Source organism: Manacus vitellinus, unplaced genomic scaffold (assembly GCF_001715985.3).
Source record: "Manacus vitellinus isolate BGI_N305 unplaced genomic scaffold, ASM171598v3 scaffold_10_pilon, whole genome shotgun sequence".
Lineage (NCBI taxonomy): Eukaryota > Metazoa > Chordata > Aves > Passeriformes > Pipridae > Manacus > Manacus vitellinus.
Genome location: NW_021938838.1, coordinates 2,789,652 through 2,810,761, shown reverse-complemented (window position 1 = coordinate 2,810,761; position 21,110 = coordinate 2,789,652). Strand labels below are relative to the sequence as shown.

The window sequence follows — 21,110 nt, the reverse complement described above, 5'->3', positions numbered from 1 at the left end:
TTGGTGTAAATCAGCTTCCCTCTCACCACAGCCTCCTAGGAATCCCCACAGAACTTGTCACAGGTGCTTAGATAAAGCCACACTTTCTACTGTCCTGTTTCAAAGAGAGCTTGGCTTCACCTGAGTCTACCATTTCAGTGTGTGAACACCCCAGAACACATATGTGTTCTCACAGTCTGCCTCAATCCTGTGTCCAGAAACAAGTGTTGCCATCTATTTCTCAAGACCTTGGCTTGCAGGACAGCCAGAGCAGGAGAACCTGGGCCACTAAGCCATGAACAGAACTCCTGAAGGGCTGGTCACTCCAGGAGGGAGCTGGGCACCAAGAAAATGAGAAAATTACTGGTCCCCTATTAGGTGCATAAAACATCAGTGGCATCATTTTATACATTTACAGTAATGGAAAGGTAAGATTCTTGAAACTGCAATGTTAATTGGCTACAGGATATAGGGAAACACAGAGATTAGCCTGTAAGGACTAAATCTTGCCTAGCTTTCATGGCGTTTCTGGATGTGTCCTTTCTCAGAATTTGCCTGTAACAACATGTGTGTGCATGTCTATATAAATGTTATAGAAATTAGAAATTCTTACAGATTGTCCCAGTTTCTCTTGCGTTTTGTTTCATTCCATGTTCTGCAGTCTCTCTGGAAATTCATTGAGTGACCAGAGCATTGAGACATTACTGAGCTTCCTGCCATCCCTCCCTCATTTGACACTGCTGAGGTAATGTTTGGGGTCCCTGCTTTGACTGCTGCCATGAAACACTGGTTTGGAAAGTGTTTGCATATCTTAGGAGCACTAATCAGTAATTTTACATGAACAAACTAGGCAAAGAAAACACAGAAATGCTTTCAAACCCATTCCTGTCTTGTTTCTAGAAGCAAAGCAGCAGAGAACCTTTTTTCTTTAATGACATTTAGCAGCAGGTAAAAAAAAGGACAGGAGGAGAGGTATCTGCCCCAGGCACAGCATGCCACATAACCCTCACTTAGCAGGTCCCATGGAACATGACTTCCAGCACCCATAACAGGTGTAGGAACTGCTGGTTGACACATGGTGACAGCACACCACCCATTTGTGTGGTCAGCATCTCACAGCTCTGCCCCTGAGTGGATCTGACATCCTGCCACACTTGACACCAAAAGTGTTTTCTGGCAGCATATTGGCCATTGAGGGTGGGAATTTAGGCCAGAGAAGTGCTATCAGGGGCTAGGGCACTCCACCATGTGGACAAAAAACCCAGAAGGGGCTTGGCCATCTTTCACAAGATGTAGCATGGAGGAGCTGCAGCATCTTGAGAGACTGGATTTGCCCAGTCAGGAGTTTGCTTCCAGTCTGAGGTATCTCTATTCCAGTAACCCCAAAGAGGAGTTTTTCAGTGTAAGCCCTTTGTGTACTCCCTTTTTAGTCAAAGGGGACTAAAGGAGATTCTCCTTTACTTAAAGGAATGCTCGGTGCCAGTGCTCAGACCTTTAGATCCTTGCTCTCTGGTCCTGAATTAAATGGGATGGGTCCAACCTTTTGCATCTTGAAGTAAACAACGGGAAAATTGGGCCGTGTGTATTGGAGCTCTTCTTCTTCTGATTTCACTGTTTTCTCTTTATCCTCCTTTTCAGTATTAGGCAAAACACATTGTCCCCACGTTGTACTGTTTTACTCCTCAACTCCATCAACCTCTGTGAGCGGATCAGAATGGTGGATGTCTGGTAAGGCACTCACACTGTTTGGAGTCCAGCAACTCAGCTTTAAAGTGACTACAAAGCTTGTCATCTTCAAAGAGCATTGCTGAAGGACTGTCTTTTGTGTCTGCTTCAGGTCGAGTGAAAAGGCCTTTTTGCATTTAGGAGCAAGCATGCAAAGCCAGAAGGCATCCTGCAGGTACTGGCATACAACACTTATTGTAATTCACTTGTGGTTGGGTTGGAAGCACTAGTGCAGGGAGGCAAGTTTCCTCTTGTATTGGGAGTTCATGAACTGGTAGCCAAGGAGTTTGAGCTTGTAATTGAAGCTTTGGGGCTCAATTCATGTGCCTAAGTGCAACCCCAAACCATTTGGATGCATGGGGACGGCAGAGGCCTGTGCCTTTCTTGAGTGGCCACTGGACTGCTCATGGTCATCACAAGCACCTGAACTCAGTGCTAGTCACTGCATTTCCCAAATGTGTGCCTCAAATTGTGGGTGATAACCTCCACATGAACACCTGTGTGACGTGTGTGTCTGACACGTGTCTGCAGCCTCTCTGGCGGGGATGGTTCCCGGGTGCCCCTGGAAAGACTGTAACGTGTCTTCAGTTCAGCACCAAGGAGATGGCAAAAAATGTGAATGTTGCACAGAGGCTGGTGCAGCTCTCAGTGCCCAGGCTGAGCCTGGTTGCTGGCCATGCTTTGACTCTCCTGCTGTCTCACACGCAGGCTGACAGACTGTGCCATCGGGGAAGGGCAGGTAGAGGAGCTCTGCAGTGTCCTGGAGCAGCATGGGTGGCTGGCAGAAGTGGAGTAAGTGGGGCTTGGGGTGTCACCATGACCTTGAACCAACATTGGGTTGACATGGTTCAGCATGGGCATGTGTGCTCCTTCAGACTGTTCAGAAGTAAAATCAATTAGAAATAACACAGGTCCTTTATATATATATTTATATATTTTAAGAGGGCTTGAGCTGGTGGGACAACTTCCTTGGGATTTTCACTCTGTGGGGCTGTTTTGAGGCAGTTGTTGCTCTACCTGGGCTCTGCTCTGAACTTGTGTTCAGAGCTCTTCGTCTGAGCTTATGCATGAGGTAGTTTCATAAACCAGTGGTTTGTTTTAAGCAGACCATTATTGACCAGGGTGGGATCTAAGTCCAGGAAATTTGAGTTTTTCCTTCAAGGCTTCTCAGAGGAGCATTGCTGTTTAAAAGAAACATAGAATTATGGAATGATTTGTGTTGGAAGGGGCCTTTAAGGCCATCTAGTCTAACACCCTGTCACGAGCAGGGACATCTTCAACTAAATCAGGTTGCTCAGAACTCTGTCCAGCCAGGCCTTGAATATTTCCTGGGATGGGGCATCCCCCACCTCTCTGGGCAACCTGTTCCAAAGGCTGAGTTTTGTTTGGCCACATTGTTCTTCTGCTTTCAGTCTCTCCAGGAATCAGCTGGGAGATGAAGGCCTGAGGTGCCTTTTGGACCACTTGCATCAAGTGCCCATTTCCTGTTCCCTCAAGTAAGAAAACACACTGTGAATCTGAGGTGTCCTGAGCAGAAAGGTGTTCGTGTGACCCCCTCACAAAGCTGCTTGTCATGCTTCTTGCCCTCTCCTGCCTTGGGAGGAAAGGTCTGAGTGAGGCCAGGGTGACTCAAAACCTGCTGAAGTAAGTAAAGGTCTTTTTATTAGTGTCAGCAGGAGGAAACAGGGACCAGAGTGGGGTGGTGTGACAGAAGCTGATCCAGTCCACCGAGTTTTCAGTTCATCACTTTTCCATGTATGTTGTCCTCTTTGAGTTACTCAAGACCCAGAGGTTCTTTGAGCTGAGCTGTGCCCTACACCAGCCTCTCCCCTTCCCTTTCTGGTGGGGTAGCAGATGCTGCCTCTGTAGTGTAAGAGGCAAATAGTTGCTGTGTCCCCCAAGTCATCAGCAGTGTGTCTTGGAGGGGGTCAGTGCATTGAGCACAGCCAGAGGGGCTCAGCACCCCACAGACTGCTCTGCCTTCAGTGCCAGCTTGAATTTTACCACTGTGGCCTGGGGACAGCCTCGACTCCTGGCACCTAAAAAATCTGTCCTTCTCTTCTCTGCAGTCTCAGCCATAACAGGATTTCTCAGGATGGAGTTCTGCATCTCGTAAATGCCTTCGTCACCTCTGGAAACACCACTGAAGTTCAAGTCAGGTGAGTGTTTCTCTTCACTAGTTTCTGATGCTTCCTTGCTTGTTTTCCTCTTAATTATTGAAAGTTTGTGATCTTCAGGTAATCATGATGAGTGGCAGGTTTTCAACTACCTTTGTGTACAGATGCATGCAAAGCTTTTGTTTATGTCCATTTCTAATGGCAAAACATAACAGCAGAACTGTTTTTGCACAGGGCCACACCATTTCTGTGCACAGACACACAACTGTACCAGTTATTATGTATGTATCTGTTAATGAACCTCTTCAGGGCAGGAGTCAGCATTTGCTTTCTAAAATTCACTTCAGTATGTTGAGATTTCAGAGTCTATGGAAAGAAATTTCCAGTGTTCCTTACTTGGATTTGCATCTTTATCTCCTTTCCTCTCAGGCAAAAATAGCCCATGGGCTCTGGGCCTGTTGCACTGGCATAAAGTGTTTTTCTCACAGATTCCAGTCACAGGGCTGGGCTGTTCTGCACATCTGACCTTATCAGTGTTTATGGTCATGGCACCAGTTGGTCCTGAATCAGTTTTAACCAGGGCACTTCCATTCATTCCTGCAGTTAAATGTGGGTGCTGAGTCTTTGGGCTGGACTATTTTAAAGCTGATCAGTCTCCTGTTTTCCCTCTCCCCAGAGCTTGGCAGAGAGTGCAGGGACAGGAGGCAGACAAAAGCAGGACAGGTCAGGATTTATTCTCCAAACACCAGTGCTGCCTTATGCCAATTTAGCATTAGTGAGGCCTCATTGAAGCATTTCCCTGGGCTGGTTTATTGTAGGGAGGGGTAGGTAACTCTGTCACTGCTGTGCTGGGTTGTATTGTTAAATTCTGACCACTGGGACAAATAGTAATCATCCCTCCAAATCTTTCTTTTCTTCTCTGTGCAGTTTGTGCCCCAAAGCAACTTTAATCCTCAAGCTGACAAGCAGAAATGAACCAAGAAAGATTTTGAGGTAATGTTACAGATTTTTTGCAGTGATTTCTTTGGCAAAGGAGGTGTCCTTTTTCTAGGGACAGGGTAGATGACATCTCTTTTTGCCCCTACCTCCTGGAATGGTGATATTTTACACTGATAGCTAATGGATTTCCTTTGATGCACCTTCTGAGATGAGAAGAGCTTTCTCCTGCCACAGAGATTCCCACATCCCTTTCTCTCTCTGCTTTCCCTCTGACTGTTCCTCACCTGGGCACCTGTAGGTGTGCCTACAGTCCCTGTCACAGGACAGGGTGACACAAAAAGCTGCACCATTAGCATACAGGTATGCTCTACCAGAACATCTCATCAGGTGCTTTTGAAGTGTTGCCACAATCTTTTTTTGGAGGCCCTGAAAGGTGTTCAAGGTGTTGGTGCTATCCTTCTTTCTCTGTGGGGGAAGGGCTGTGATGCCTGAGATTTCTGGGTCAAAAAGCCCTAACTGTTTGTGGTGAACTAAGCCAGTTCCCTTTTTTGTCTTTTCAGACTTGCAGAGTGCAACTTTCAGCCAGAGCACTTGGAAAAGTTGTTCTTGCTCCTGGAAAACTGCACTGATCTGATGGAGTACACGTGAGTTAATGGCTGCTTGGACCCATTTGGTTGGGCTCATTTGTGAGCTCTCTTCCTTACAGTGAGCTTTGGTTCTAGGTCCTCAAATAACAACGTGACAGTCCAAGCTGCAGAAAGACTTTTGCATTCCCTGAGGAAAGATCTGGGCTCTCTGAAAATCAGGTACTGTGTCACTGTGCTGTTTTAGATACTGATCTGAGGCTGGTCTGGTCATCTAAGATCTCCTTTCATGAGAAACAAAAGTGAACTGTGTTTTTCCCAAAGACAGCTAGCACTGGCCTTAGAAATTACCATGGCTGACTCTCAGTTACTGGCATTTGGCTTTATATCCTTGATTTCTACTAAGCATCATGTAAAGCTCTGGCCATAATCTGTGCTGTGTCTCTGTAAACCACTACCTGCCTTACAAGGAAGGTTGATAATTCTGGTGAACAACATTCCCACTGTGTCCTTGCCGGAGTATCCCGCAGTTTACCTGGGTAAGGAATTCTCCACTTCTCCCAAAATGTGTTATGTTAGAGCTCAGGGGCCAGGCTCCCCCTCATTGCTGTCAGAGGTGCACAGGCAGGAGGGAAGCTGATGTCAGTGTTCTCCTCTGGGCTACTTCTGCCTGTTCCCAGTTTTCACCCTGTTTCCTGTGCAGACATTGCTCTGCTAAGCAGAGCAACCCTTCCATGTATGTGAGAGTGTGGAGCACTCAGCTGGCAGAGATGGATCTGTGCATGTAAATAAAGCAGAGCTTTATGTTCTATACCCTGCTTTACAGCATAGAAGAGCCATGGGTGTGCAAAGAAAGAGTCATGGACCTTCTCAAGCTGGCTCTCCAGGCCCATGGAAACATTACTGAGATCACGTAAGTAGCACCTCAAGTTCTGGGGTCTTTCAGGTATTTTCTTTTAGCCTCATACTTTTAAGGAAATGGGATTGAAGCCAGCACTTGATCTTGATCTTCTGTTCTTTATTCACTGTCTATACTGCATTTGTGAGCTACTGGCCAACTTGAAGCAAGTTTAACCCAAATGTCTGGTGGGTAGAGGTGCTTAGCATGTTCATGGTTACACACCTCAAAAGGTTAAATGGAAAGGAGGCCGTGTTCCTGGTTTCCTTTGGGAGAAAGGGTGCCGAGATTAGGCTGGCTTTGAAACTAGTTTAAACATTGCAAACCTCCTCAGAGATGGGTAGTTGGCATTCATGCATCAGCATAGTCCCGTCCCATCCAGTCCTGATTTTTTTATGGAAAATAGTATTTTTCTCTCCCTCAAGAGCTCACAGGTTTATGATATTCTCTGATCTCTACCTTTCCAGGATATGTAAAGATAAAACCCTCTTCCAGTTAGACGTAAGGTTCCCACACTGCCTGGAGAAAGTGGAATCTGTCGTTAGCAGGTGAGAAAACAACTATTTCTCATTATTTTCTGCTTGTTCTGAAGCTCAACATGGGCTGAAAAATGTCTTCAGAGCTTCTAAAGCTCTGGTCTCCATGAGTTCAGTCTCAGAGTGCCTCTGTGCCACACATGTGGAAGAAACCCTGCTCATATACACGTGTCTTCTGGGCTGCTCTCCTTCAGGCCCATACTGGACCTGCATGAAGGAAAAAAATCCACCTTCCCTGCAGGACCGGGAGCACTCGGGAGGCAGGAGCACTTTGAAGACTCTTAAGACATGCTGGCTTCTGCAGGAGCGTGCAGGGAAAGCAGCATTAGTGTTTTTTTCCCTTTGAGCAGCTGAAGAAGGCGGCAGATGTCACCTTGGGCAGTGGGGACGGGCTGTGTTTCTCTACACTGGGCTGTGACATAAATGGGATGTGGCAGGAGAGCCCTGGGTGGGCTCTTGAAAGCCCTGATCTGTCCCTAAGCCTGGCCCTGAGGGGCACCAGGTGCTGCTGATCCTCATGGGCAGTCGTGTTGTGTGTTTGTCTCCTGCAGATTGAGTCAGTGCAAGCCAGAAATCAGGCAAACTTCCTTCTACCAAAGGGTTTGGGAAAAATGCACTCAGCTTCAGGAACTGAGGTGAGTGGCCAGGCATTGCAAAGGACTTTTTGGGAGGGGAGTAGCTTGTCCTAGTGAGTGCAGAAGGGCACACAGCAGGGCGTGGAGAGGTCAGTGCAAGGTCCCAGTCCCTGCCCTCTTGGTCCCCTACTTGGAGAGTTTGAATGGAAAACAGAAAAGACCCACAGACCTGGTGGCCTCCTGGTGTATCCCTTGAAGTCATCTAAATCCCCTTGGGCCCAGATAACCTACACTTTCTCACCATGGCTGGGAGCTCCCCTGGGACCTTGCCAAGCATCAGTGTGCCACTTCCTCACAGTGTCCCTGCCCTGGTGTGCTTTAGCTGTGGGCTTGGCACAGACCTTTGGTCACCAGTGAATGGCACAGCCCAGACCTGTTGTTCTCTTCTTGCAGATGGTCTCATGTGGAACTCCATGAGGATGAAGCAGAAATGCTAGTTAGGATTTTGCTACCTCTTCCAGAGCTGAAGAGGTTTGGGTATGTTCTCAGCTGTGGTCTTTTCCACACATTTATTATTTGCTCAGCCCTGCGCCTCACACCAATCCGCTCTGAACCCTCCTTGTCTGGAATATGTTCTTGAGCTCTGGGCTCTGGGAGAGATGTCTAGGTTGCAAACTCAACAGTTAATGCTAAAGGTGGTTTTAAATACACCATGTGCATGTCCCGAGGCTTTTTCCTTTCCCCTTTTTTGAAGTGAAAGCAATTTGAGACTGAGACCTTGGCTTTGGTTAACACTGTAGTTAAGTTTATACCACCCTACTGTGTAAAAAAGCTTCTTCTGGTTTGAGCAGCCTTTTCACAGCCCTCTTCAACAGCTTGTAGGGCTTGTAAAGGGCATCTCTGCCCAGTGAAATTCTGGGGATTGTTTGGCCCAGGCAGTGCTCCAGGCAGAGACTGTACATGTACATCATGTGAGCATCTCTGAACTGCCTGGTCCTCTTAGTCCTGCAATGGGAGGTGTGAAAATCTCTCCAAACTTACTGGTCCCTGATGTCTATGTTGGATGGGGTTTGGGAGGGGGCAGCTTGCCTGTCAGTGGAGTAAACTCCTCTTTTTCAGCATGCTGAGACCCAATCTTCTTCTTTGATCCTTGCTGTTTTGCAGGCTGACCTCTAGCAGTATTATGACAACTGGAACTGATAATTTGATCATGGGCTTGCAGAATTGCCAGGCCATTGAAGAACTCAAGTGAGTGTGTTATTACCAGTCTGTCCAGAGTCTGATGGGTCTTTCTAGAAGCTTTAGTTAAACAGCAGCTTCTCTGTTCCTGTACTGTGGACAGATGTACTTTTCCTGATGAGTGGAGGACTTCTGATAGGGAAGAAGAAACAATTCCTTTTTCCTTACAATAAATAGTGAGACAGAGATCACTAGTCTGTGGCAGGGAATTCCAGCAGAGAAATCAGATGTTTTGGTAGCGTTTCTGCATGGATCTTGTCCCAGCTGGAAGGCAGTGTTTCCCATGCAGTAATCCCAGAGCCAGCAGTAATCCCAGAAATCCTGGAGGATGACCTGGAGGCCTTCACACAGAGGTTGGTCTTCCAGGCCCCTACATGTGGGGCATCCTTCTGAGATGAGGTGCCACTGCACTGTGTGTCACTGTCATGACAGCTTTGCCATCTTGTGGTCACAGTGGCACCTTGCTCCACAAGGGACTGGATTCTTGTTCTAGAGCTTTGGGATTCTCCTTGTATTTTATCAGGATCCAGACAGATCCATTAGAATTGCATGAGAGAACAAAACAGAAGATTATTCCCAGGGACTGGAATACACTCCCACGTGTCTCCCACCCCTGTTCTGCCCTCCTCTGCACCAACTGCCCATGGGTAGTGAGTTGTCCCTGTGTTCTTTCATCCTTTAGCCTGGGCTGCATGAAGCTCAGCAGTGCTGCCATTCCTAAACTTGTGCTGGGACTTTGTGAGATGCCATCTCTGAAAAGGCTCATGTAAGTATGTGACTGCAGTTTGCCTCTAGCCCGTCTTGGGAGGCTGAGTAACAGGAGCTGAAGGTCCATTTTTTTCCTCTGGATGTTGTTTCCAGCTTGAACCACAACAGCATTGGGAATGATGGCTGCTCCAGACTCGCAGAAGCCTTGAGGAATATGCACTACATGGAGGAAATCAAGTAAGTTTCTCCTTTCTTGCAGAGAGGTGACCACTGGTGCCAACACATGGAGAGACGCAGATGTGCTTACACACAGTGTGGAAACAAAAGCAGGGAGGCTGCAAAATGCTTATGTATGAGGTACCTTGGACTAGAGGAAAGCAGAACTTGATGTTCAGAAGAGGAAAATTTGTTCTTGTCCCACTCTGCTGCGGTCACATAGAAGATAGATTAAACAGCCTCTGGATTTAAATCTTCCCTGGGATCCAGAATAGGGCTAGAGGCCCCTTTCTCTCCTGGGAGAGCTTCAGACCCAGCACTTACCTGGTCTGAAAAGATCTGAATGTGGAGCCAACCCCAAGCTTCCTCTGCTTTTTCCCCTCTCTCTCTTGCCAGATGCTGTCCATTCTCCACTCTAGCAGTTTGGAAAATAATAGCAACTTGTTGCAGGTCTTGTTATTCTGGTTGAAGTAATTTCCCACTCATCAACAGGATCCAGTAATTTTGATTGTTCTTTGCAAATCTTTTAATACCTCATTAACACCTATTAATCTCTCATGAGATAGTCAGGACAAACAGCTCTTTGATTCTGCTGCTAAGGTCCGAGGTGTCATCCAGCAGATGGGAGACATTAAATAAGATCTCCTACTTGGCCTGGTACTTTGTGCTTTCCTTTACAACACAGCCTCTCTTCTTTAAAGTTTAAGCCACAACGATATTGGAGATCCAGGCCTGATAAATCTAACTGCTGTCCTGCTGGAAATGCAAAACCTGAAGAAAATCAAGTGAGTCCCTTTGTTTTGTTCCAGCTGTTTTAGTCATGGCCATGGTTGGTGGAGAAGCTTGGGTGGGAATCCCTGTGCTACCTTCTCCTAGACAGTGTTCTACTATCTGGCTTAGTTGTGTCCTGGAAAGTAAATCTGTGGGGAATTGTACAAGTCTCATATCCAGGCAGCACCTTTCCTTGGGCTGTGTAGGGTTCCCAGTGTGGGGGCCCCCAGTGTTGCCACACTGCTTTGAGTTACTGGTGGAAGTAGAGGTGATAATGAGAATTTGCCAAAGCCAGGACACAGTCTCTAGACAAGGATTTAAACTGTCCCTTCCCCAGGGGAACAGAAATTAGAGCACCCAGGCTCTTTGTCAGGCTCGTCTCTGGGGTATGCCTTGTAATGTTTTGAAATTAAAATCCTGGAAATGACTTGAAACAAGAAAAGGAAATTCCCATTTCTGTCTGGGAGAGGGAAAACTGCTCCTTCCTCTCAGTACCTGCAGGGCCAGGAGTTACTCATCACTTGACAAAAGCACTACAAATGCCCAAACCATTTCCCAGTGACCTGTGTAGCCCTTTATTGCAGTGACCCCAAGTCTCCCATCACACCAGGCAAACAGTGAAATATCTGAAGCTGGTACATTCTGGTTCTCATTTAGTCACTGAGAATCTCATGCTTATTTTAGCCTTTCAGGGAACTGTCCTAGTCCTGCTGGAGGGGAAAAGCTGATGGAAGCTCTTGCCCATTGCAAGCACATTGAGGAGTTACTGTAAGTGTGTCATTTCCAGTGTCCCTTCAGGAAGCTGGGCCAAAATCAAGGCACAGAAACCAAATCTGATATGGCTCCAGTAAGGCCAGGATCAGTTTTACCCCCGATTCTTATGAGAGCAGAGTAAAAACTCTCTGCTACACAGGAAAGGAATGTGTGGTTCTGGGTGTGGGAGCTCTGGGGGTTGGTTGTTCACTGGTTTCTCTCAGAGATTTCCAAGAACTGTACAGTCAACATTAGTGGGGAGGAGATGAATCTGTGGTTTTGTAGACAATGTCACAGGCACAGGGGCTGTGCAGTGCCTGTGTTGCCCAAGGAACCAGCATTAATCTGTGTGGCTGCAAAACTGGAGGGAAGAAGACAGAGGCTTTACACAGCCAGAAGTGTTGGCATTCCATTCCAGTCCAGTTTATAGAACATACGTGTCCTGCCCTATTAAATAAACAAAATTTAAAAATAGGCAAATCAGAAAAAGTTACATTTAAAACACTGGAACTGCCCATGTAGCCTTCAGATTACAGTATGTGGACTAAGGGCACATATGAAAAAGTGCTTGAAAAGGTTGAACTTTTCAGTTCAATTCCAGCTCAGCTCAGTCAGAGAGGGACATCAGTGTGCTCCTGAAAAGTGCAAGTCACTTTTACTTCCCTGTTTGACTTCTGCAGGATTACAAAACCTCATTGTTCCTTCCTCCCACCCTCAGTGCCCTTTGTATCATGGGCATTGACTCCTTTCAGCATAGTCCCATGCACATGTGGGTGAGGAATGGGGGGTCACACATCTGTGTGGGTGACACACAGGTGAGGAATGAGGCTCTTAACCTCACTGCCAGTAACATTTAATTTCTGCTTCTTCCAGACTGTCAAGGAATGGTTTTGGAGACAGGACAGCAGCAGCACTTGCCCTCTCTCTGCCTCACATGACCAGACTGAAGATCCTGCAGTAAGTGTCAGCCTCTGCCCCAGGCAGGTTGGATATCCTGGATAATTTGGGATATCACTGAAAGAAGGAATGGGAAAAGGCATAGGCTGTGGTGGTGCACTGGTCTCTTGTTTAGACAGTAATTTAAGGGTGCCAGGATTGAGAAACCCTCCACTGTACTCTGTTGTCAGAGTCACATAAATTATTCTTGCTTAATCTCTTCCAGCATTAGCTTTAGAGATGAACCAGGTAGTGGATATACAGAAAAATAAGCCTTAAAATTGTTTTTGAGTATCTTGGTTTCTGACTGTCCTCTTGTTTTGGTGGAACCTAAGCCTTAGTGTTTGCAGTGACTGCCTGACTGTGCTTTGCTGGCCCCCACTGTTGCCTCCCTGTTTTCCAGACTTTTTCTTTAAGATTAATCCACAAGGATCCCAGGTTGTTACCGATACCGGGCATTGGTTCAAAAGATTAGCAGTTTTCTTCTTGGCAAGTTAAATGTGAGCTTTTGTTACAGCTTTGTTCCAAAATAATCCTCCAATGCTTATGTTTCCTTTGTTAGCTTGCAGCACAGTAACATCAGGCAGGCAGGAGGGCTGGAGCTGGCCAGGGCCCTGGTGGTGTGTGAGCTGCTGGAAGAGATAAGGTGGGTCATGGCAGGTGCACTTGGGATGGAGCCAAACGTATCCTGGAATCACAGAGTGGTTGGGGTTGGAAGGGACCTTGGGTGACCATCTAGTTCTACCCCCTGCCATGGGCAGGGGCACCTTCCACTAGCCCAGGTTGCTCCAAGCCCATCCAACCTGGTCGTGGACACTTCCAATGGATGGGGCAGCCACAGCTTCTCTGGGCAACCTGTACCAGGGCCTCACCACCCTCACAGGGAAGGATTTCTTCCTTGTATCTAATCTGATCCTACCCTCTGTCAGTTTGAAGCCATTTCCCATTGTCCTGTCACTCTGTGCCCTTGTCCAAAGCCCCTTTCCAGCTCCCCTGTAGCCCCTTTAGGTACTGAAAGGAGCTCTAAGGCTTCCCCAGAGCCTTCTCTTCACACTGAGAATGGACTGGGATTATTCTGTGGGTGGGGAATCATTTCAGCCCACTGAGGCTGTCACACAGGCTCTTTCCATGCTCAGGTGCATCTACAGAGGGCAATCACTCCACCTGTCCTACACTTTCCATAGGATGAGAGGAGACACTCTCTGAAGGTCACTGCACTGCATGATCACCCCTGCACAGCTTAGATCACCCCAGATGTTAAACCTTGTCTACCAGTGCTGTTTACTGGGTTTTGTACAGCCATGTGCCTTGGAGCTGCTGTGTGCAGTAACCTGGGGAGCAGTAGAATTTCTAAATATGGAACTGAAAGTGTAAAGGTGATGGGAATTAACTCTTCCTGCTGCATCCTTGATGCCAGCGTTCTTTGCTATGTGTTTGTTGTTCAATTACAAGTTGAATTGGGGTGTTGGTAACTGAGGTGTGAGAGATGTAAGTTTAGGGGAGGGACTGCCATGGATTGTGTTGTGCTGGTAGGTGAGAGCAGCACAGCCTGGTGAAGGCTGGGAGGCAGTTACTGCTCCTCCTGAATTTTGAGAGCCATGTCTTCTTCCCACTCTCCCTTATCATTATTTCCTCTCAAGTCACACCAGTCTTTAACTCCAGTACAGCTTTTTATTTCCAGTTTCACACACAACACACGATGTGCTGCAGGTCTGTCCTTCTTAGCCACCGATCTGCAAGCAGTTCACTGCTGCATGGACTGAGGTTGTGAGTTACAGCAGGGCTGTCATTTCCATTTTACCAAGCAGTGATTTGCCCTAGACTTGCTGTGTACTGATCTGGCTCATCCCTGCTGTCTGCAGAGTCCTCGCTTAGTCTGAGTTGTAGTTATTGACTTGCCAGTTCACATATTTACATTTTCGCGGTGGGTTTTCTCTGACTGTACCCGCTTTTTCTGCTCCCATTCAAAGCTTTTCCATTACTCCTACAGTTTATCAGAAAATGACCTTGGAGAACAAAGTATCCATGCCCTGTCCAAGGGGCTGCCATGCTTGGGACACCTCCGGAAGATCGAGTGAGTACCAGGGCACCGAGGGCTGCCGGGGCAGTGTGGCTGGTGTTGGCAGCACTGCCAGGGCAGGAGCACAGCAGACAGTGCTGGTGCCCTATTCCCCACAGGCTCTGACACCAGCACACTGTGCCCTCTGCCTTTTCTCTCAGCTTGAAATTCTGTGGAATCACTGATGATGCTTCAAAATCACTTTCTCAAGGCTTCCGACAGTGCCCTTCCGTGGAGGAGATAATGTGAGTGTGGGGATGGATGGGGAGACCCTTCAACACACAGGTCACTCATGTGTTAATGTCAGCTCCTATTTCCAACTGCAGTGCAAAACTGACCCTGCTAAATACTTGTTGATACTTCCCACTGAGTTCTTTTCAGTGGTAAATTTACTAGTAATTTAGTAATTGATGAAATACACTGCTAAAAATTTTTGGCATAGCTAGCGACTTATTGGAAGCTGAATGTGAGGAGCTGAACAGAATATGGAGGAAAACACTCATGTTCAGACTCTGCCAAATTGCCCATCGAGCTCTCTATGGTCCAGTTCTTGCCTCTGTTTTTTTTACAGAGGTCCAGAGCAGAGCAGGCTGCTTATCAAGTAGCAAAGAAAGGATCTAAACAACTTTCTCACTTGCTAATACATCAAAAAGTTAAAACCCTAATCCTTTGAGAGCCCTGCAAGCTATCCTTTGAAAAGAGCTCAGAATCAACAGGCAGCTGTAAGAGCAGGTCAGAGAGGCATTTTAGCTGCTGCAGTAGTTTAACACCACTGGCACAAGGAGGAGTGGCCCTGGGATAAATCTGTGTGCTCAGCAGTCATTTCCATATCTCTTTCCCTGGGCCTGCAGGACTCTGAGATAACCACAGCCCACAGGCTCTGTGGTGACACTCCCTGGTGTCTTATCATACGTGCAAATATGTGGTCAAATGGAGAAAACTTCTCAAAATAAAGCTTATAATCCAGGAGAATGTTTACCTGGCATGATAAGAGGGCGATTAGCTCTGGTAAACAGGCCAGTCTATGAGGGGGTCATATCACAGTAGTGGTACTAGTGGTAGGTAGCATCTGCTTGTGTTTATCCACTGACTCATGGCTGGGATTTCTTGTCTGCCTTAGACTGTCTTGGAATGCCCTTGGAGATGGAGGAGCCCGAGAGCTGGCCAGTGCTCTCCCAGAGATGGAAAAGCTGAAGGTGTTAGAGTGAGTACAGCCCTGAGAGCAACCCCTGAAGACTTGTTTTTCTACCACTGAGCCTTCAATCATGGGACTTCCAAAGGGGGACATACATTAGGAATAACAGACAGACAGGCTGCTGCAGTTTAGCTTCCTGCTGAGCCTGCTCCATGCACCAAGGGCCAGCCTTGCCTGGGTGATACTCTTGAAGCAGCACTGATTTTGTTTAAGATGGTTGGGGAATGGGTATCTAAGCAGAAGCTAAGGTGTGAAGGTCTCCTCTTTGAGATATGAGAGACAAACTGGTATTTCTAGAACATGACTCGTGTCATCTAATGACCTCAGGTGAGCTGCTTCCTGCAAGCTCTTTTTCTTCTCTTTAGTGTCTGGGATGGTCTAGATGGGTACTGTGCTCAGAGAACCTTCCTTTGTGGCTCTTTGGAATCTCTCCATCTTCCATCTCTCAGATATATGAAAATATCAATCTGTGGGTCATAGGGTCAGGAAATGAAATCAGTTTGCCTTGTGAAGGGAAACCACACACTGGGCTGTTTCACAGGTACAAGCAGGAAGGTTGTGTATGAGGCAGGAGAAGTGGTTACTGGCAATTTTGGCACCAGGTTCGCCGTGGGATCTGTTAGAGTGCTCCAAGGGCAAGAGGTCTGCTCGTAGGTCCTGGTGCTAGAAGGAGATTGCAGGGAGCAGTGCCCACACACTCCTTGAATAAGTAGGGCCATGATGTTAAAGAGAGGCCGATGTGAGTTGTGTGGCATTGCTGTGCTTGTGCAAAAGCATAGCTGTGGAGCTCTTCTGGGACAGGAAAAGGAGCCAGTGGTTATTCAGCTGCTTTCCACTACTGGCTTGGTTTGGATTTTAAAACTCTCTTTTGGTTTTTAAAACAGCCTGGAGAAAAATCGCATTGGAGGCTGTGGGGCCACAAAGCTGGCGGAGGAACTTGCCAAGTGCCCGGAAATTCAGTCCATAAGGTGAGCAGGTACCCAGAGTTCTGTGGTTGGTTTTTGGCTCAGCAGGGAAGTCAGGGCAGATGTGACCCATGCTCCTGGTGCCCTGGGTTATCTGGCATGGTATAGGATATTGCAGGGCACACAGACACAGGCCAAGTAAGCTGAGGGTTTTCTAGGCCAGCTTCACTTCCTCAGAAAACCCTGTAAAAAAAAAGAGTCTGAAAAGCTTACTGGCTTTAAATGAGTCAAAAATAAGGACCCAGTTGTCTCCATCAGGAAGTTGTTGCATTCTTTCTTGTAAGTTTTCATTCTCCCATTGCTTCTGGTTTCACTTCTGAGATACATTTCTACCCTGTCCCACTCTGTCCTGGGATCCATATCTCCCAGATACTTGGGCACCTGATTTTTTGTGCTCTTTGTCATTGCATCTCCAAACCCTGGGTATCAAACTCCCCTAGAAACCTCTTGTAGGAGAGACCCACTCATCCTTCACTCACCTGAAAAGTCACTCTTATGAGAGGTCCTCTGGTAACATTCTGGTAAAACAGGTCCTGGACCCAAGTGCTTGCTTCTGCCTGAGCTGTCTCTGGCCTCAAACTGGCTCTGTCTGACCCAGAGCCCCTGGGAATGATTCTGGTCCTGGCTGGAGATTGAAGCCCTGTGTTCCTGCTCAAATTGTCCCTTTGACTCCTCGGGGTAGAGTCCCAGGATGGGCACCTTTGGGTTAGACTACATCAAATGAGGTAGATGAAGAAGGGTGGCTCATGTAAATCAGGTTGCTCCTGTGTGACTCAGTTCTTCCTCTGCTTTCTGAGACCTTACTGGCCTGAGGACTTTTCAAAGCCTTAATCTCTCTCCCAGCTAGATAAATGATGTCCCCTCAGCGGGCAGGCAGCTGCGGGGCTGCTGATGTGCCACTGGGATATGGCCATACCTCACTCCTGTCTCACTGTCAGACATGATCTGGTGGGAGCCCAGGGCTGCCTCTCCCACTGTTTTTGGCAGGGCACATCCACACTCACCGTGCTTGGTGCTGCAGTAACATGTTTGCTGTCCTTGCAGGCTGTGGGACAACCCCGTGCCCAAGGGCCTCGCGGAGAGTTTGACAAGCCAAGACCCAAGACTGTGTTTCTCCTTCAGCTAGCAAAGAAGAGCCCTTGCCTGACCAGGAGTTGCTCTGCACCTCCCACTGCCCTAAAAAAAAAAAAAAATGCACTGAAGAACCCAGGAAATCAAAGTTCCTACACTTAAAAACTGTAACTATTAGGTCTTCCTTTGCTGCACTGAACCAAGTGTGAAGACTTTTGTTTGTTTGTTTGTTTTGTCTTTTTCATTTTGGTTTTTTGTTTGTTTGTTTTTAATATGTTTTGTTTCTTATGAACTTTTATTGTACAGAAGAGCAAAAGACTGTGAAGAATTGCTGCTAAGCAGGCAGTGTTCTTGGTGTAAAAACACTGAAACTCTCTTCAAGAGGGTAACTTTCTGGAAGGTTATTAGCAAATAGTGAATGTTTGTGTACTAGACACTACCTATTTATTTATTGCCCTAGTGAAAAAGGGACACCAGGCACCTTCATCCAAACTTCATCTGTGTCAAAAGTTAAATATTTATATTCAGGGAGGGGCAGCAAAGGAGAGACTCAGAAAGAAGAGAGGTCGTAATTAAGTCACCGGCCAAAAATGATCAATATTTATACTGTGATAACAAAGAAAAGCTGATATTGCCATAAATTTCAATGAGAAACTTTAAAGGACTGAAAGTTGTAAAACAACTGTTAAGAAAATGGACTGCTCTGTGTGAGAGGAATGTGCACTACTGACTGTTTTCATGTGGCGTTTTTTAGACCTTTCTGGGGTTTTTGTAAGACTCCGTTGCACTAATCTCTTCCAGGAGATACAAGGGGTCAGTTAGCTTGAAACACTGTCCACGTGATAGATCCTTCAAGCCTCTACAATCCCCCAAATCCCAAAGCCTACGTGTTGCTGGGCAATGGATGTTGGACTGTGGGAAGTGGAGGGAGAAGATCCCAAACACTGAGTTTTGCTGCTCGATGGAGGAGACAGAACTACAGCTGCCCTTGCATGCATGGAACACCAGCTTTTGTTACAGGAGTGCGGCCACATTGTTCTCATTATCTGTTAACAAGTATTACAATGTTTTCCTTACGTGTTTGTGCTGTAAATATTTAAGTCTCGTGGTGGATTTATTTATGGAGTTCTGTTTACGGCGGTGTTTGCCTGGGGAGATGTAACTGATCTGATTTGGGCAGGGCAGGCATCTGGAATGAGATGGAAATGCTGGTCCAGCAAACCTTTGGGCAAAGGACATGAACAGCTGGTGCTGGTTATTCCTGGAGGAGCCTCTGTCCTTATTTAAAGACCAGCATTACACTCTGTGAGATAATGACGTCGTGGTGTAGAAGTGGGACACATTTTGCAGAGACTGTATTCTGAAAAGGGTTTAAAAACAAGGACAAAGGAAAAAAGAGGTAGTGAAATTCCTTACCAGGCCATAATTCCATTAAGTACCTCAAATCTAAACACTGGCATTTAGGAAAAGCTTCACCAAATGGGGATTTTATTTTCATCCTGTATTTTCAGTTCTAATTTGCAGATGTGAGTCTTCCCAGCGACCATCAGAGGATGAGAGTGGCACCAAAGGCAGTGTGATCTACAAGGTAGACACTCCAGAGTTTACCTCATCACAGCTCTCAAGGTGAGCGTGTTTGTCAGCCAGGCACTGGAAGACTCCCTGCCAGGACTTCTTTTGGAAATACAGGAGGTTGGATGGAGAAGAGAAGGCTCCAGGGAGACCTTAGAGCCCCTTCCAGTGCCTGAAGGAGCTCTGAGAGAGCTGGAGAGGGACTTTGGACAAGGGCACAGAGTGACAGGACAAGGGGGAATGGCTTCAAACTGACAGAGAGCAGGGTTAGATCAGATATGAGGAAGAAATTTTTCCCTTAGAGAGTGGTGGGGCCCTGGGCACAGGTTGCCCAGAGAAGCTGTGCCTGGCACAGGTTGCCCAGGTGCTGATGGGGCTTGGAGCAACCTGGTCTAGTGGAAGGTGCCCCTGCCCATGGCAGGGGGTTGGAACGAGATGATCTTTAAGCTTCTTTCCAACGGAAACCACTGTCTGATAAATGAGAGCTGAGATTCCCCACTGCAGTTCCCCTGATTCCTGAAGTTAGGAAGTGTGCATTTGTACCGTGAGGTTTGCTGCAAATACTGCTGCAGCCCTGCTCTTCAGGCATTAAGGAGTGCCTCGGAAATTTAACTGCACACCTGCATTTCTCAGCATCTTCCCAGAATTCAGGATTACCTCCCAGCCACACATTGGCCTGACCTGAGAGACAGGCCATCCCGACAGAAGCCAGGGAAGGAAGGGACTTGCAGGAACTCACAGCATCTTTTCCAGAACACCAGGTGTCAGCAAAACCCCAGAAATGGGTAGTGGTTGTCTGTAATCCAGCGGTTCTGGATAAAGAAGGGCTCTGTGCTGTGCTTTGTGTGCGTGGGTTGCAGTTTTTCAAAAACGAGATTTGAATTGAGTTGTTCATGAACCACAACGATGAAATAGCTCAGGGGTTCCTTTCTTACATCCAACACCCAGGATTTTAGGGAGCGTGCTTCCCATTTCCACCGCGCTGCCGATGCCCGTGTTCCAGCTTGTGTCTGAAAGTTTCCGAGGGGAACCTGGGGGCTTTGTCCAATTTTGAGGAGTTAAATGAACCTTCTGGTGTGCAGGAAGATGTGAGGCCATCAGGGATTGTGGGTGATGGCCGAGCACCAAACCCATTCCCAACCAGCCCTAATTACCGTGGGCCATTTTTAGAGCTGTTACTATTGGGTTTCAGATTTATCGTGGTCCAAAAATGGAAATGCATCAGGACACTCCGCACACCCCTATTGTTTCAGGCTGCCTGCAGTCTCTGGAAGACAATGTCTGAGCTAGTCAGTACTGGTTTCATACACAGAAGGGATTTTGCCCCCTGAGACCAGATCTTTAGAAAGAAACACTGTGCTGTAAATAAACAGGCTGCTGGAGGGCGGGAGGGAGCCCGGGTTTTGTGCTGGGGAGCAGCTGGAGCCAGGCTGGGATGGGCTCCTGCACACGATGGAGGCTGCTCCGAAGAGCTGGAAATGCAGCTGCTGTTTCCCCTCTGCTTAAAACCGGTTCCAGGTAGTCCTGAACCTGCTATGACTTGGAGGCATCATGCTGGGCAGGAGGGAAAACACAGGAAAAACTGATTTGGGAGGAAACAGGCGCAGTGGTATTTGGGAAATACTGTCTGACTCTCCCTTTTCCCCCAAAAGTGACGTTTTAAGCCACAGGCAAGGAGGTAGGAGGGCAGGTCTGGCACAGACCCCACTTCCACTGAATTCCTCTTTCAGGCACAACCTTGTCCCTCCTGGTGATGGTTTCTGGCTGGGTTTACACAGAAAGAAGGGGACTCCTAAAAATTTAGGCTCGGCTTTTAGTTGGACGTTGCCTGTCGTGTTGCCAGTGCTGGGCAGGAGAACTGGTGACCCCTGAGCCCATCCCTGTGTCTGCTGCCCCACTCCTGGCGTGCCAGGAAGGGACTGGGGCTGGCAGAGGGGGGCACCTTGTCTGTGCTGAAAGCCAAGGTGCCTTGTAACTCCTCAGCCTTTCACAGCTCAAGCTGAAGGAGGGGAAAGTATTCCAGCAGGCTGGGGGGAATATGGGACTTGCTTATTTGCCCATGATCTTCCGAAGAGCCCACAGCAAAGGGCTCTGAGCAAATATAGACAGTTTATTTAATCGGCGGCCTCAGAGGGAGGCTTCCAGCCTTATTACCTTATCTCCATATCAAAAATATCTTTATAAATATCCTGGATGCCTGATGATGTGTCCTCCAGGTGCTGGGTGAGGTTGCCAGTGGCACGTTGGGGTCAAACCTGCCTTGAAGGCTCCT

General features: G+C 47.4%; 1 protein-coding gene across 1 annotated transcript in view; it reads left to right on the top strand.

Annotated features, from left to right (window-relative positions):
* Positions 1–18,555, top strand: part of NLRC5 (NLR family CARD domain containing 5) — a 33,330-nt gene extending 14,775 nt beyond the window's left edge. Inside the window, exons 23-47 of the mRNA XM_029965032.1 lie at positions 641–724; positions 1,618–1,707; positions 1,817–1,879; positions 2,413–2,496; positions 3,117–3,200; positions 3,774–3,863; positions 4,749–4,814; positions 5,321–5,404; positions 5,483–5,566; positions 6,171–6,257; positions 6,710–6,790; positions 7,330–7,413; positions 7,807–7,890; positions 8,518–8,601; positions 9,275–9,358; positions 9,454–9,537; positions 10,218–10,301; positions 10,972–11,055; positions 11,914–11,997; positions 12,539–12,622; positions 13,967–14,050; positions 14,197–14,280; positions 15,156–15,239; positions 16,115–16,198; positions 17,240–18,555. Coding sequence (XP_029820892.1) covers positions 641–724; positions 1,618–1,707; positions 1,817–1,879; positions 2,413–2,496; positions 3,117–3,200; positions 3,774–3,863; positions 4,749–4,814; positions 5,321–5,404; positions 5,483–5,566; positions 6,171–6,257; positions 6,710–6,790; positions 7,330–7,413; positions 7,807–7,890; positions 8,518–8,601; positions 9,275–9,358; positions 9,454–9,537; positions 10,218–10,301; positions 10,972–11,055; positions 11,914–11,997; positions 12,539–12,622; positions 13,967–14,050; positions 14,197–14,280; positions 15,156–15,239; positions 16,115–16,198; positions 17,240–17,321 — 2,071 coding nt within the window. The 3' untranslated portion in view covers positions 17,322–18,555. The remainder of the gene's footprint in view (positions 1–640; positions 725–1,617; positions 1,708–1,816; positions 1,880–2,412; positions 2,497–3,116; positions 3,201–3,773; positions 3,864–4,748; positions 4,815–5,320; positions 5,405–5,482; positions 5,567–6,170; positions 6,258–6,709; positions 6,791–7,329; positions 7,414–7,806; positions 7,891–8,517; positions 8,602–9,274; positions 9,359–9,453; positions 9,538–10,217; positions 10,302–10,971; positions 11,056–11,913; positions 11,998–12,538; positions 12,623–13,966; positions 14,051–14,196; positions 14,281–15,155; positions 15,240–16,114; positions 16,199–17,239) is intronic.
* Positions 18,556–21,110: the final 2,555 nt, after the last annotated feature.